Raw genomic sequence first — 14,667 nt, forward strand, 5'->3', positions numbered from 1 at the left:
CACAATACTGAGATCTGCTGTCTTCTTCTAACGGGTTACTGAGAGTTTACCTTCCTAAGGTCAAATAGATTTCATGGGGTTGAGTTGTCATTAAAAACCCAGTCCTGTGTAACCTCAAAGCCTGTGCTGTTTGGCTATATCCAGCTGCAGGTTTTTGACTTCCCAGATTAATAGACCATGGGTGTTATTTAATCCTAATGACAGGCACCTGACCATGGCTTTCTTGGCGAGCTCCTCCTAGGAGCCGGTGATCTGGAAGACAGATGCGAAGGCAGAAGTACAGCATTGTTAAGACTGAGCTGCTACATCTGGTCCTGCACAGGGGTCCTGTGGCTTTGAGGTTTCTAAAATTAAAGCAACTCACTTTTCTGCCACTTCCTTCTCAGCATGACCATTCAGTAGTCAGAACCACGGATGACTCCCAGTCGCGGCCCACTGGAGCAGAGGCCAGCGACAGATTCCTATTTCCTTACTAAGCAGTTTTGACCCATGGGCTTGACGCATATTTGAAATGGGCAGCCCCGATCTCTGACAACCAACAGAAATTTTCCTTCCTTGAGTCCGAGAAACCAACCATTTAGATTTCCCTTCTCTGGGATTAAGTGCGAGGCTCCTGTCTCTATGGATTTTCCAGGAGTAAGAAGACTTTGTAAGGAAGTCTTTGACTTCCCTGACCACAAGCCAGCTACGGTCACATATTTTTCTCTCCTCTTTACTCTTTTAAGGAAGGGTGCTTTTATTTTGAGAAAAAAAGATGATTGTATTCTAGAACGAATCCTCTCTTACCTGTTTCTGAATCCCACAGAGGTATTCACGTAGGCGTGCGCTAAGCGTTCAGGTGGCTGGCCTCTCTTCTTTCACTGGCTCTCCTCCCGGTCCCGTGTTCCACTCATCTGAGAACTTCCCTCCTGTCCAAGATCATGCCACGGACAGTTCCATTACACGTGCTTGCCTGCTCTTCTCTACCTAGAAAACTCCTTGATTTTTACGATGCCATTTAAAGGACGTTTAACTTTTCTGAGCCCTCCTGGCTACTCTGCACTCTGCTCACACAGCAGCTGGCCCTTGCCTCTGGAGAACGTACCTCACCACACAGCATGGGCACTTGTCCCACTTCCCTCTTCCTTCCTGCCTTTCTGTACAGCACACCTCACCGACCTTTCAAGTGTTTCTCTTTTAAATGTGGTCTTTGACTCCCCCCAGCCTCAGGACACCTGGAGTGCTTATCTAAAATACTGTTTTCTGGATGGCATGCAGTCAGAGTTTCTGGAAATAGTCTCCAGAATATGTATTTTAAAGACCCATTCTTGGGGCGCCTGAGTGGCTCAGTTGGTTAAGCAACTGCCTTCGGCTCAGGTCATGATCCCAGAGTCCTGGGATGGGGTCCCGAGTCAGGCTTCCTACTCCTTGGGGAGCCTGCTTCGCCTTCTCCCTCTGCCTGCTACTCCTGCTGGTGCTCTTACTCTCTGTGTCAAATAAATAAATAAAATCTTTTAAAATTTTAAATAAGTAAATAAATACCTGTTCTTGGTGATTTGTGTGCCCACTAAGGTTTAGCCACCAAGTGCTCTATCATGATACAACCTGAGAAAGGGGACTAGGTTGTCCATCTTAATGTTTCTAGCACTTTATAGGTAGTAAGCACTCGATTTTTGTTTATTGAATGAGTAAATGAAAGTTCAGTGTACCATTAGGAGTATATGTGTCCTTGGGTTGAGCCTCTGCCTTTGGCTCAGGTCATGATCTCAGGGTCCTGGAATCTGCTCAGCAGGGAGCCTGCTTCCTCCTCTCTCTGCCCGCTTCTGTGCCTACTTGGGATCTCTATTTTTGTCAAATAAATAAAATCTTAAAAAAAACCCTAAAGTATATGCATCCTACAAATCCTAAAGTGAATATGCTTTCTCATTCCAGATCGGCTCCTATTTTGGTAGCGTGCTATGTTCGGTCGACGTGAATAAAGACACCATTACAGATGTGCTCTTGGTGGGTGCACCAATGTACATGAATGACCTAAAGAAAGAGGAAGGAAGAGTTTACCTGTTTACCATCACAAGGGTAAGAAAAAGCATTAAACCGACCTAGTTTAATTTGCTTCAGTATTGGTAAACAAAGTTAATCTGCATTTTTGCAGAATGAAGAATTATTGAATGATTTTCATATGTAGTTTGGTTTATATTGCATCATTTTGAGGATGTAACCATTAATTTATCACTTTAAAAATCACATTAAAAAGTGTAACCCTTAGAGAAAGAGCTTAATGTATAGTGCACTGCTGTTTTCCATGAAAGGCCTTTGAATATAATATATATATCCCAAAAGTACTGTCATTTTTGAAATGTGTGTGCATGCAGACATCGGTGTAGTCTGCAAGTACCTCCTTCAATTATTCTTCTTCACTGTGAAGAGATCATGATAACAGAACAAACTATCTTATTAACATTTTACAGTGAAAAAGACAAATTATACCCGGAATTTTGCAAATTTTGGTTTAATCCTGGATGCTTTCTATATTAAGAAATTCTGTTGCTTTGTATAACAGTTAGATATGCGTATATGAAATATATAGAAATATATATTAGATATGTGTATATGAAATTTTAGTCCTTGCACATAAAACTTAGCAGATTCTAACTAGACCGAGCTCTCTAAATCCACGTCCATAGTATAAGGAACTTGGAGCTGAAAAGAAAACCGGAAATAAAGGCACAAGTTGACATAGGAAACTGGAGAAAAGAAGGGGAAAGAAAGGTAGCTGATTATATATAGTAAATATTATGTTTTGCTATTGGAGTAGTTTGTCCTACCTTATCTATTTAAATGATTCTCTGGATTTTTGGCTCAAGTCATGATCTCAGGGTCATTAGATTGAGCCTTGAGTTGGGACCCTTCCTGAGTGTGGAGCCTACTTAAGATTCTCTCTCTCCCTCTCCCCCTCCTACCCCCTATTCAGCATGCTCGTTCACTTTCTCTCTCTCCCTCCCCTCTTAAAAAATTCTAAAGCATATAAAGAGTGTATATTTGAGTGTTCAATAAGGGAGGAGCACAAATGCCTGTTTAAAAATTTAACAAATGTCTAGTTTCTTAAATGTTTGTTACTTCTCAAGTATTCTGAATTATCATCAAGTGTGGAAGATGAGAAGATCTCCTGATACTTTGTCAGTCTCAGTTACAAAATGATTTCCTTAAGATTATTATAGAGAAGAATCAACACTGACCTAGTTTCATATTTGAGGAGCATCGCTTTCTTGTGAAGTCATGAAATATTTCCATTCCTGATTTCAAAATCTGGAAGGAAAAAAAAGAACAAGAAAATGTTTTTTCTTTGGACAGAATTCTTTATTTTTTATAATGTGACATTAACAGTCTCCCTTTTTTTTTTTTTTAGTATAGTTGATACACACTATGTTAGTGTACAACAAGGTGTACAAGGTATACTACAAGGTTTTTTGACAAGTTTATATATCATGCTATGTTCATTATAAATGTAGCTTACATCTTATGAGTGGAATTGTGCAGTATTTTTTTTCTCTGACCTATTTCACTTTGCCTAATACTTTCTGGTTCCATCCATGTTGTCTCAAATGGCACAATCTCCTCCTCTTTTATGGTTGTTTAATATGTGTGTGTATGTGTGTATATACACATTTTCCTTCTCCATTTGTCTATTGATGGCCACTTAGGTTGTCCCCATATCTTGACTATTGTAAATAATGCTGCAATAAACACAGGGGTGCATGTATCTTTTCAAATTAGTATATTTTCTTTCTGTGGGTAAATATCCAATAGTGAAATTATTGGATCATATGGTATTTCTATTTTTAATTTTTGGAGGAACCTACACACTATTTTCCACAGTGCACAAGGATTCCTTTTTGTCCACATCCTTGCCAACACATGCTATTTCTTGTCATTTTGATTTTAGCCATTCTAACTACGGTCAGGTAATACCTCATTGTGGTTTTGGTTCGTATTTCTCTGAGTGACATTGAGCTTCTTTTCATGTGTTGACTATCTGTGTGTTTTCTTTGGAAAAATGTCTGTATAGGTCCACTGTCCATTTTTTTTTAAAGATTTTATTTATTTAACACACAGAGAGTGAGATCACAAGTAGGCAGAGAGGCAGACAGAGGGTGAGGGAGAAGCAGACTCCCTGCTGAGCAGAGAGGCTGATGCGGGGCTCGATTCCAGGACCCGGAGATCATGACCTGAGCCAAAGGCAGAGGCTTAACCCACTGAGCCACCCAGGTGCCCCTGTTTATCTTTTCAAAGAACCAACTCAGTTTCACTGATTCTTTTTTTTTTTGGCAGGGGGAGGGGGCGGGGCGCGGCAGGGAGGCTTTCCTAGGTCATTGATTTCTGCTCTGATCTTTGTTTCCTTTGGTTTTGTTTGTTCTTCCTCTAGTTCCTTTAGGTATAAGTTTGGATTGTTTATTTGAGCTTTTTCTTATTTCTTAAGGTAGGCCTGTATCACTCTGTACTGTATACTTCTCTCTTAGAACTGCTTTTGCTGCATCCCAAAGACTTTGGACCATTGTATTTTCATCTTCATTCATCTCCATGCATTTTATTTTTTCTTTGATAGCTTCATTGACCTATTGGTTGTTTGGTGTCATGGAGTGTAGTCTCTGTGTGTTTGTATTTTTTCCTTTTTTTCTTGTGGTTTTTAGCTTCATACTGTTGTGATCAGAAAAGATGCATGGTATGATTTCAGTCTTAAATTTATTGAGGCTTGTTTCATGGCCTGGTATATGATCTATTCTGGAGAATGTTTCATGTGCACTTGAAAAGAATGAGTATTTTGGGGGTGCGTGGGTGGCTCAGTCATTAGGCGTCTGTCTTCAGCTGGGGTCATGATCCCAGGGTCTTGGGACCAAGCCCCACATTGTACTCCCTGCTTGGTGGGAAGCCTGCTTCTCCCTCTCCCATGCCCCCTGCTTGTGTTCCCTCTCTCACTGTGTCTCTCTGTGTCAAATAAATAAATAAATAAATAAAATCTTAAAACAACAACAACAACAAAAAAGAATGAGTATTCTGTTTTCAGATGGAGTATTCCATATGTATATTTTATGTCCATCTGGTCCAAAGATGCTCAAAGACATTTTTTCCTTATTGATTTTTTTTGTCTGGATAATCCATCGGTTGTTGTAAGTGGGGTAAAGCTCCCTACTACTACTCTATTACCACAGATTTCTCTCTTTATGTCCACTTACGTTTGCTTTATGTATTTAGGTAGCCCAGTATTGGGTATATAGATATTTATAATGGTTATATCCTCTTGTAGGACTGATCCTTTTATCATTATGTAATAATTGTCATTAGTCTTTGTTTTAAAGTCTATTTTGTCTAATTATTGCTACCCCAGCTTTTTTTCACTTCCATTTGCATGGTGAATGTTTCTCAGTCCCTTCACTTTCAGTCTGTATATGTCTTTAGGCCTGAGGTGTGAGCTTCTTGTTGGCAGTGTATAGATGGGTCTTATTTTTTTATCTTCTCTGTTACCCCGTGTCTTTTGGCTGGAACATTTAGGCCATTTACATTTAAAGTGATTATTGATAGATACATACTTTTTGCCATTTTAAAAATTTGTTTTCTTGTTTTATTGTTCCTTTTTTTTCCTCATTCTTTGTGTTTTTTTTTAAAGATTTTATTCATTTATTTGACAGAGAGAGATCACAAGTAGGCATAGAGGCAGGTGGGGGGGTGGAAGGAGGCTCCTCACTGAGCAGAGAGCCCGATGCAGGGCTCAATCCCAGGACCCTGAGATCATGACCTGAGCCTAAGGCAGAGGCTTAACCCACTAAGCTGCCCAGGCACCCCCATCTTCTCATTCTTTGTGATTAGTGAGTTTCTATAGTGTTATATTTAGCTTTCTTTTGCTTTCTTTGTATTTCTATCATGTTTTGGGCTTGTGGTTATCACTAAGTTCACATACAACATTCCAAGTAAATAGCAATCTATTAATTTGATGGTCATTTAAGTTCAGAAGAAGGGGGTCTTTCCCCCTTCTCTTCCTTTTTTTACTCCCCTTCTCCACATTTGTTGTCATATTTTACATCTTTGATTTATAATTTTCTTATGTCTAATTATGGTCATTTCTTTTCCACTTAAAGAAGTCCCTTTAATATTTCTTGTAAGTCTGGTTTAGTGGTGATGAATTCCTTTATCTTTCATTTGTCTGGGAAACACTTCTTCTCTCCATCAAGTCTGAATGTTAATCTTGTCTGGCAGAGTATTCTTGGCTGTAGGCTTTTTTCCTTTCAGCACTTTGTAAGCCAGAAGAAAGTGGCAGAAATACTCAAAAGTTTCTGCTGAAAAATTAGCTGATAGCCTTACAGATTTTCCCTTCTAAGTAACCTTTTATTCCTTCCTTTCTGCTTTTAGGATTCTCTTTATCTTTAAACTTTGACATTTTAATTATTATGTGCCATGATGTGGACCTCCTCAGGTTCATCTTACTTGCAACTCTCTATGCTTACTGGATTTAGATGTCTATTTCTTTCCCAAGATTAGGGAAGTTTTTAGTTATTATTTCTTCAAATAAGTTTTCTACACTTTCCTCTCTTTTTCTGGGACCCCTGTAATGCAAATATTTGTTTATATTGTCCATGAGATCTCTTAATCATCTTCTTCTTTTTTTTTTAATTCTTTTCTCTCTTTGCTGTTCAGCTTGTGTTGCTCTCCATTACCCTGTCATCCAGGTTGCTGGTATATTCTTCTAAGCTAATGTTGATTCTGTTATTTCAGTTACTGTATTCTTTAACCCTGATTGGTTCTTTTTAATATTTTCTGTGTCTTTATTGAAAGTCTCACTGAAATCTTCCACTTTTTTCTCCAGCCCAGTATCCTCACAATTATTATTTTTTTAATTAACATATAATGTATTGTTTGCTTCAGGGATACAGGTCTGTGAATCATCAGTCTTAAAATTCACAGCACTCACCATAACACATACCCTCCCCAGTGTCGTTAACCCAGCCACCATATCGCTCCTCCCCCGACTCCCTAGCAACCCTACGTTTGTTTCATGAGGTTAAGAGTCTCTTATAGTTTATCTCCCTCATGATCCCATCTTGTTCCATTTTTTCCTTCCCTACCCACCCAACCCCTTGCCTTTCAAATTCCTCATATGAGAGAGATCATATGATAATTGTCTTTCTCTGATTGACTTATTTCACTCAGCATAATATGCTCTAGTTCTATCCACGTCATTGCAAATGGCAATATTTCATTTCTTTTGATGGCTGCATACTATTCCATTGTATATATACCACATTGTCTTTATCCATTCATCTGTTGATGGACATCTAGGTTCTATCCATAGTTTGGCTATTGTGGATATTGCTGCTATAAACATTTGGGTGCACGTGTCCTGTTGGACCACTACATTTGTATCTTTGGGGTAAATACCCAGTACTACAATTGCTGGGTCATAAGGTAGCTCTATTTTCAATTTTTGGAGGAACCTCCATGCTGTTTTCCAGAGTGGCTGCACCAGCTTGCATTCCCACCAACAGTGTAGGGGGGTTCCCCTTTCTCCACATCCTTGCCAACATCTGTCATTTCCAGACTTGTTAATTTTAGCCATTCTGACTGATATGAGGAGGTATCTCACTGTGGTTTTGATTTGTATTTCCCTGATGGTGAATGATGTTGAGCACCTTTTCATGTGTCTGTTGGCCATTTGGATGTCCTCTTTGCAAAAATGTCTCTTCATGTCTTCTGCCCATTTCTTGATTGGATTATTTGTTCTTTGGGGGTTGAGTTTGATAAGTTCTTTATAGATTTTGGATAGTAGCACTTTATCTCATATGTCCTTTGCAAATATCTTCACCCATGCTGTCAGTTGTCTTTTGGTTTTGTTAACTATTTCCTTTGCTGTGCAAAAGCTTTTGATCTTGATGAAGTCCCAATAGTTCGTTTTTGCCCCTTGCTTCCCTTGCCTTTGGTGATGTTTCTAGGACAAAGTCAGTGCAGCTGAGGTTGAAGAAGTTGTTCTTCTCAAGGATTTTGATGGATTCCTGTCTCACGTTGAGGTCTTTCATCCACTTTTTAGTCTATTTTTGTGTGTGGCGTAAGAAAATGGTCCAGTTTCATTCTTCTGCATGTGGCTGTCCAATTTTCCCAACACCATTTGTTGAAGAGACTGTCTTTTTTCTATTGCACATTCTTTCCTGCTTTGTCAAAGATTAGTTGACCATGGAGTTGAGGGTCCATTTCTGGGCTCTCTATTCTGCTTGATTGATCTATGTGTCTGTTTTTGCAGCGATACCATACTGTCTTGATGATTACAGCTTTATAATAGAGCTTGAAGTCTGGAATTGTGATGCTGCTAACTTTGGTTTTCTTTTTCAACATTCCTCTGGCTATTTGGGGTCTTTTCTGGTTCCATGTAAATTTTAGGATTATTTGTTCCATTTTTTTTTTTTTAAAAACTGATGGTATTTTGATAGGGATTGCATTAAATGTAATGATTGCTTTAGGTAGCATAGGCATTTTCACAATATTTGTTCTTCCAATCCATGAGCATGGAACAGTTTTCCTTTTCTTTGTGTCTTCCTCAGCTTCTTTCATGAGTACTTTATAGTTTTCTGAGTACAGATTCTTTACCTCTTTGTTTAGGTTTATTCCTAGGTATTTTATGGTTTTGGGTGCAATTGTAAGTGGGATCGACTCCTTAGTTTCTCTTTCTTCTGTCTTGCTGTTGGTATCTAGAAATGCATCTGCTTTCTAGGCATTGATTTTTATATCCTGAGACTTTACTGAATTCCTGTATGAGTTCTAGCAGTTTTAGGGTGGAGTCTTTTGGGTTTTCCACATAAAGTATCATATCTTCAGCAAAGAGTGAGAGTTTGACTTCTTCTTTGCCAATTTGGATGCCTCCTATGTATTTTTGTTGTCTGAGACTAAGACTCCAGTATGTTGAAGAGTAGTGGTAAGAGTGAACATCCCTGCCATGTTCCTGACTTTAGGGGAAAAGCTCTCAGTTTTTCCCATTGAGAATGACATTTGCTATGGATTTTTCATAGATGGCTTTTATAATATTCAGGTATGTACCCTCTATCCCTACACTGTGAAGAGTTTTGATCAAGAAAGATGCTGTACTTTGTGAAATGCTTTTTCTGCATCTATTGAGAGTATCATATGCTTCTTGTTCTTTCTTTTATTGATGTATTGTTGACATTGATTGACTTGAGATATTGAAACAACCTTGCAGCCCAGGAATAAATTCCACTTGGTCATGGTGAATAATCCTTTTAATGTACTGTTGGATCCTATTGGCTAGTATTTTGGTGAGAATTTTTGCATTCATGTTCATCAGGGATATATTGGTCTGTAATTCTCCTTTTTGATGGCATCTTTGGTTTGGTATCAAGGTAATGCTGACCTCATAAAATGAATTTGAAAGTTTTCCTCCCATTTCTATTTTTTGGAACAGTTTCAGGAGAATAGGTTTTAATTCTTTAAATGGCTGGTAGAATTTCCTTGGGAGTTCATCTGGTCCTGGGATCTTGTTTCTTGGGAGATTTTTGATTACTGCTTCAATTTCCTTGCTGGTTATGGGTCTATCCTGGTTTTCTATTTCTTCCTGTTTCAGTTTGGTAGTTTATACATCTCTAGGAATGCATCCATTTCATCCAGATTGTCAAATTTGCTGGTGTATAGTTTCTTATAATATGTTCTTATAATTGTTTGTATTTCTTTAGTGTTGGTTGTGATCTCTCCTCTTTCATTCCTGATTTTATTAATTTGTGTCCTTTCTCTTTTGTTTTTGATATGTGTGGCCAGGGTTTATCAATCTTACTAATTCTTTCAAAGAACCAGCTTCTAGTTTCATAGATTTGTTCTACTGTTTTTTTGGTTTCTATTTTATTGATTTGTGCTCTGATCTTTATTATTTCTCTTCTCCTGCTGGGTTTAGGCTTTCTTTGATGTTCTTTCTCCAGCTCCTTTAGGTGTAGGGTTAGGTTGTGTACTTGAGACTTTCTTGTTTCTTGAGAAAGGCTTGTATTGCTATATCCTTTCCTCTCAGGACTGCCTTTGCTCTGTCCCAAAGATTTTGAACAGTTGTGTTTTCATTTGTTTCCATGAATTTTTTAAATTATTCTTTAATTTCCTGGTTGACCCATTCATTCTTTACTAGGATGCTGTTTAGTCTCCATGAATTTGAGTTTTTTCCAACTTTCCTCCTGTGGTTGATTTCTAGTTTCAGAGCATTGTGTTCTGAAAATATGCCGGGAATGAACCCAATCTTTTGGTAGCAGTTGAGACCTGATGTGTGACCTGGGATGTAATCTATTCTGGAGATGGTTCCATGTGCACTAGAGAAGAATATGTATTCTGTTGCTTTGGGATGGAATGTTCTGAATATATCTGTGATGTCCATCTTGTCCAGTGTGTCATTTAAAGCCTTTATTTCCTTGTTGATCTTTTGCTTAGATGATCTGTCCATTTCAGTGGGGGGGGGGTGTTAAATTCCCCTACTATTATTGTATTATTGTTGATGTGGTTTTTTTTTTTTTTTCATTTTGTTATGAATTGGTTTATATAACTGGCTGCTTCCATGTCAGGGGCATAGATATTTAAAATTGTTAGATCTTCTTGTTGGATAGACGCTTCAAGTATGTTATAGTGTCCTTCCTCATCTCTTATGGTAGTCTTTGGTTTAAAATCTAATTAGTCTGATATAAGTATTGCCACCCCAGCTTTCTTTTGATGTCCATTAGCATGGTAAATTGTTTTTCACCCCCTCAATTTAAATCTGGAGGTGTCTTTACATCTAAAATGAGTTTCTTGTACACAGCATATCGATGGGTCTTGTTTTCTTTATCCATTCTGATGGATGGATTTATCCATTCCCTGTGTTTTGATTGGGGCATTTAGCCCATTTACATTAAGGATATCTACTGAAAGATATGAATTTAGTGTCATTATATTGCCTGCAACGTGACTGTTACTGTATATTGTCTCTGTTTCTTTCTGGTCTATTACTTTTAGGTTGCCTCTTTGCTTAGAGGACCCCTTTCAATATTTTCCCTAGGGCTTGTTTGGTGTTTGCAAATTCTTTTAATTTTTGTTTGTCCTGGAGGCTTTTTATCTCATCTTCTATTTTCAATGACAGCCCAGCTGGATATAGTATTCTTGGCTGCATGTTTTTCTCATTCATTGCTCTGAATATATCATGCCAGTTCTTTCTGGCCTGCCAGGTCTCTGTGGATAAGTCTTCTGCCAATCTAATATTTCTACCATTGTATGTTACAGAGCTCTCATCCCAAGCTACTTTCAGGATTTTCTCTTTGTCACTGAGATTTGTAAGTTTTACTACTAGATGATGGGGTAGAGACCTATTTTTATGTTTTTGAGGGGGGTTCTCTGTGCCTCCTGGATTTTGATGCTTGTTCCCTTCGCCAAATTAGGAAAATTCTCTGCTATAATATTCTCTAAATACCTTCTGCCCCCCCCTTCTTCTTCTTCTGGAATCCCAATTATTCTAATATTGTTTTGTCTTGTGGTATCACTTATCTCTTGAATTCTCCCCTTGTGGTACAGTAGTTGTTTCTCTCTCTTTTTCTCAGCTTCTTTATTCTCCATCATTTGGCCTTCTCTATCACTAATTCTCTCTTCTGCCTTATTTATCCTAGCAGTAGGAGCCTCCAGTTTTTTTTTTCTTAATCATTTATTTATTTATTTATTTTCAGCATAACAGTATTCATTGTTTTTGTACCACACCCAGTGCTCCATGCAGTCCGTGCCCTCTCTAATACCCACCACCTGGTTCTCCCAACCTCCCACCCCCCCACCTCTTCAGACCCTTCAGATTGTTTTTCAGAGTCCATAGTCTCTCATTGTTCACCTCCCCTTCCAATTTTCCCCAACTCCCTTCTCCTAACTCCCCATGTCCTCCATGCTATTTGTTATGTTCTACAAATAAGTGAAACCATATGATAATTGACTCTCTCTGCTTGACTTATTTCACTCAGCATAATCCCTTCCAGTCCCGTCCATGTTGCTACAAAAGTTGGGTATTCATCCTTTCTGATGGGGGCATAAAACTCCATAGTGTATATGGACCACATCTTCCTTATCCATTCGTCCGTTGAAGGGCATCTTGGTTCTTTCCACAGTTTGGTGACCGTGGCCATTGCTGCTATAAACATTGGGGTACAGATGGCCCTTCTTTTCACTACATCTGTATCTTTGGGGTAAATACCCAGTAGTGCAATTGCAGGGTCATAGGGAAGTTCTATTTTTAATTTCTTGAGGAATCTCCACACTGTTCTCCAAAGAGGTTGCACCAACTTGCATTCCCACCAACAGTGTAAGAGGGTTCCCCTTTCTCCACATCCCCTCCAACACATGTTGTTTCCTGTCTTGCTAATTTTGGCCATTCTAACTGGTGTAAGGTGATATCTCAATGTGGTTTTAATTTGAATCTCCCTGATGAGGAGCCTCCATTTTTTATTGCACTTCATTTCAGCTTTTTTAATTTCAACTTGGTTAGATTTTAGTTCTCTTATTTCTCCAGAAAGGGATTTTATTTCTCCAGAAAGGGATTCTCTAGTATCTTCCATGCTTTTTTTGACCCCACCTAGCACCTTGATAATCGTCATTCTGAACTCTAGTTTTGACATCTTACTAATCTCCATTTTGATTTAGCCCCTAGCCATCATTACTGCCTCTTGGGGTTTTTTTGTTTTGTTTTGTTTTGTTTTGTTTTAGGAGAGTTTTTCTGCATTGTCATTTTATCCAGATAAGACTAGATGAATGAGAGAACAAAATACTAAAAGGGTAGCAACGACCCCAGAAAAATATACACTAACCAAATTGAAAGAGACCCAAAACTGGGGGGAGAATAAAGGAGAAAAAAAAATATGTATATGTATTTTTATATATATATATATTTTTAATAAATATAAATATATATATACACATATACATATATATATATTAGACTGGTGAATAAAACACAGCTGCACACTTGATTTTGGGTGCACACACACACACACACACACACACACACACTGGTAAAGATGATGAAGGGATGGAATATGAGTGCAAAGATGAAAATTTAAAAAGATTCTAAAAAAGGAATTGATAAGAAGTTGGTTGAAAAAAGAAACAAAAAAAGAGGAAAGAATATGATCAGGCTGGAGACCAGAACAAAGACATATGCTAGATTTAGGTCATATTTTGATCTGTTTAAAGAAATTGTATACCAAAATTTTAAAGTAAGAAAAACCTATATGTATACATAAAAATAAGGTTAAATACAATAAAGGGATGGAATAGGACTATAATAATGAAAATTAAAGATTTTTTAAAAGATATTGATAAGAGAAAATAGTTAAAAAACTTTAAAATATTGAGATATTTTTTAAAAATAGAGTAAGAAAAAAAAATCTAGAAAATTTCTCTTTGAAAGACTAAAGAATCATGGTGAAAAAAGCCATGAATTCTATGCGCTGTATCCCCATAGCTCTGAAGTTTTGCAGTTCTCATTGATCGGTGAACTTGGTCTTGGCTTGATGTTCTTGCTGATCTTCTGGGGGAGGGGCCTGTTGCAGTGATTCTCAAATGTCTTTGCCCAAGGTGGAGTTGTACCGCTCTTGCCAGGGGCCAGGCTGAGCCATCGGCTTGGGTTGGCTCTCATAGCTTTTGTTCCCTGAATGCTTTCTGTGTAGCTTTGGAGGATGAGAGTGAAAATGGTGACTTCCCAATCTCTGGCCCCTTAGGAGCTGAGAGCTTGAGCCCCACTCCTCAGTGTGCCCCCAGAGAAAAACAGTCAATCCCTTCTGTCTCCCTGGTCTCTGGCCACACTCCTTGCTCACCCAGCCTGTGACCGAGCATTTCTGTCTCTGGCTCATGGCCCCATTTGGAGTCTCCAGATGATTCCTGCAGCATGCTTACATGCCGTTCCTCCCAGAGTAGGAATGAGAGGGTCTCCACAGATCTGCCACATGTGGTGTCCCTGCTCAAAGTGCAGTGGCCCGACTGTGCCATGGATCATGGTTTAAGGTAACCCCGAGCTGAGAGCCCAACCCTCGGCTCTGTCCCTGCAGCTGGCTTCCATGCTCCGATCAATACCTGGGAGCTCTGCCACCCTCAGATACCCCTGGTCTTTGTGTGACCCTGTGGGTCCTGAGAGCCCACTGTCCCTGTGAGGGCTCCACCCCCACACACACACTTCGCCTTTGGAGTGCAGCAAACTTCTAAATGTTCCAGTTTTGCGCTCTGCTGCTGTGTCACTTGCCGGGAGCCCACCCCTCCCCTCAAGGCCTATCTTCCCGTTTATCGCCTCGGATTCACTTCTGTGCACATCCTACCTTCTGGAAAGTGGTCCTTTATCTGTTCCTAGAATTGCTGCCCTTCTTCTCTTCAATCTCCTGTTGAGTCTGTAGGTATTCAGAATGGTTTGATAGCTATCTAGGTGAACTTTTGGGACCTGACGATATTTAGGTCTCCTACTCCTCCGCCATCTTGCTCCTCTCACTACCCACAGTTGTTAAATTCTGTCTCAGGCATGTTGCTTATCTCTGTTTCATTTAATTCTTTCTGTGAGGTTTTTTTTTCCTTTCTTTTGGAGTATATTCCTCTATCTCTGCATTTTGCTTGACTTTCTGTGTTTGTTTCTGTGGATTATGCAGAACAGCTACTGCTCCTAAACTTGAA

The 14,667-nt window shown here is 38.9% G+C and overlaps 1 protein-coding gene across 1 annotated transcript in view; it reads left to right on the forward strand.

The window, feature by feature from the left end:
* The window catches only part of ITGA2 (integrin subunit alpha 2), a 106,167-nt gene that overhangs the window by 61,778 nt on the left and 29,722 nt on the right, over positions 1–14,667 (forward strand). The window contains exon 13 of the mRNA XM_032851455.1: positions 1,912–2,055. Coding sequence (XP_032707346.1) covers positions 1,912–2,055 — 144 coding nt within the window. The remainder of the gene's footprint in view (positions 1–1,911; positions 2,056–14,667) is intronic.

The sequence above is a fragment of the Lontra canadensis genome, unplaced genomic scaffold, assembly GCF_010015895.1.
Source record: "Lontra canadensis isolate GAN:19392208 unplaced genomic scaffold, GSC_riverotter_1.0 scaffold5, whole genome shotgun sequence".
Lineage (NCBI taxonomy): Eukaryota > Metazoa > Chordata > Mammalia > Carnivora > Mustelidae > Lontra > Lontra canadensis.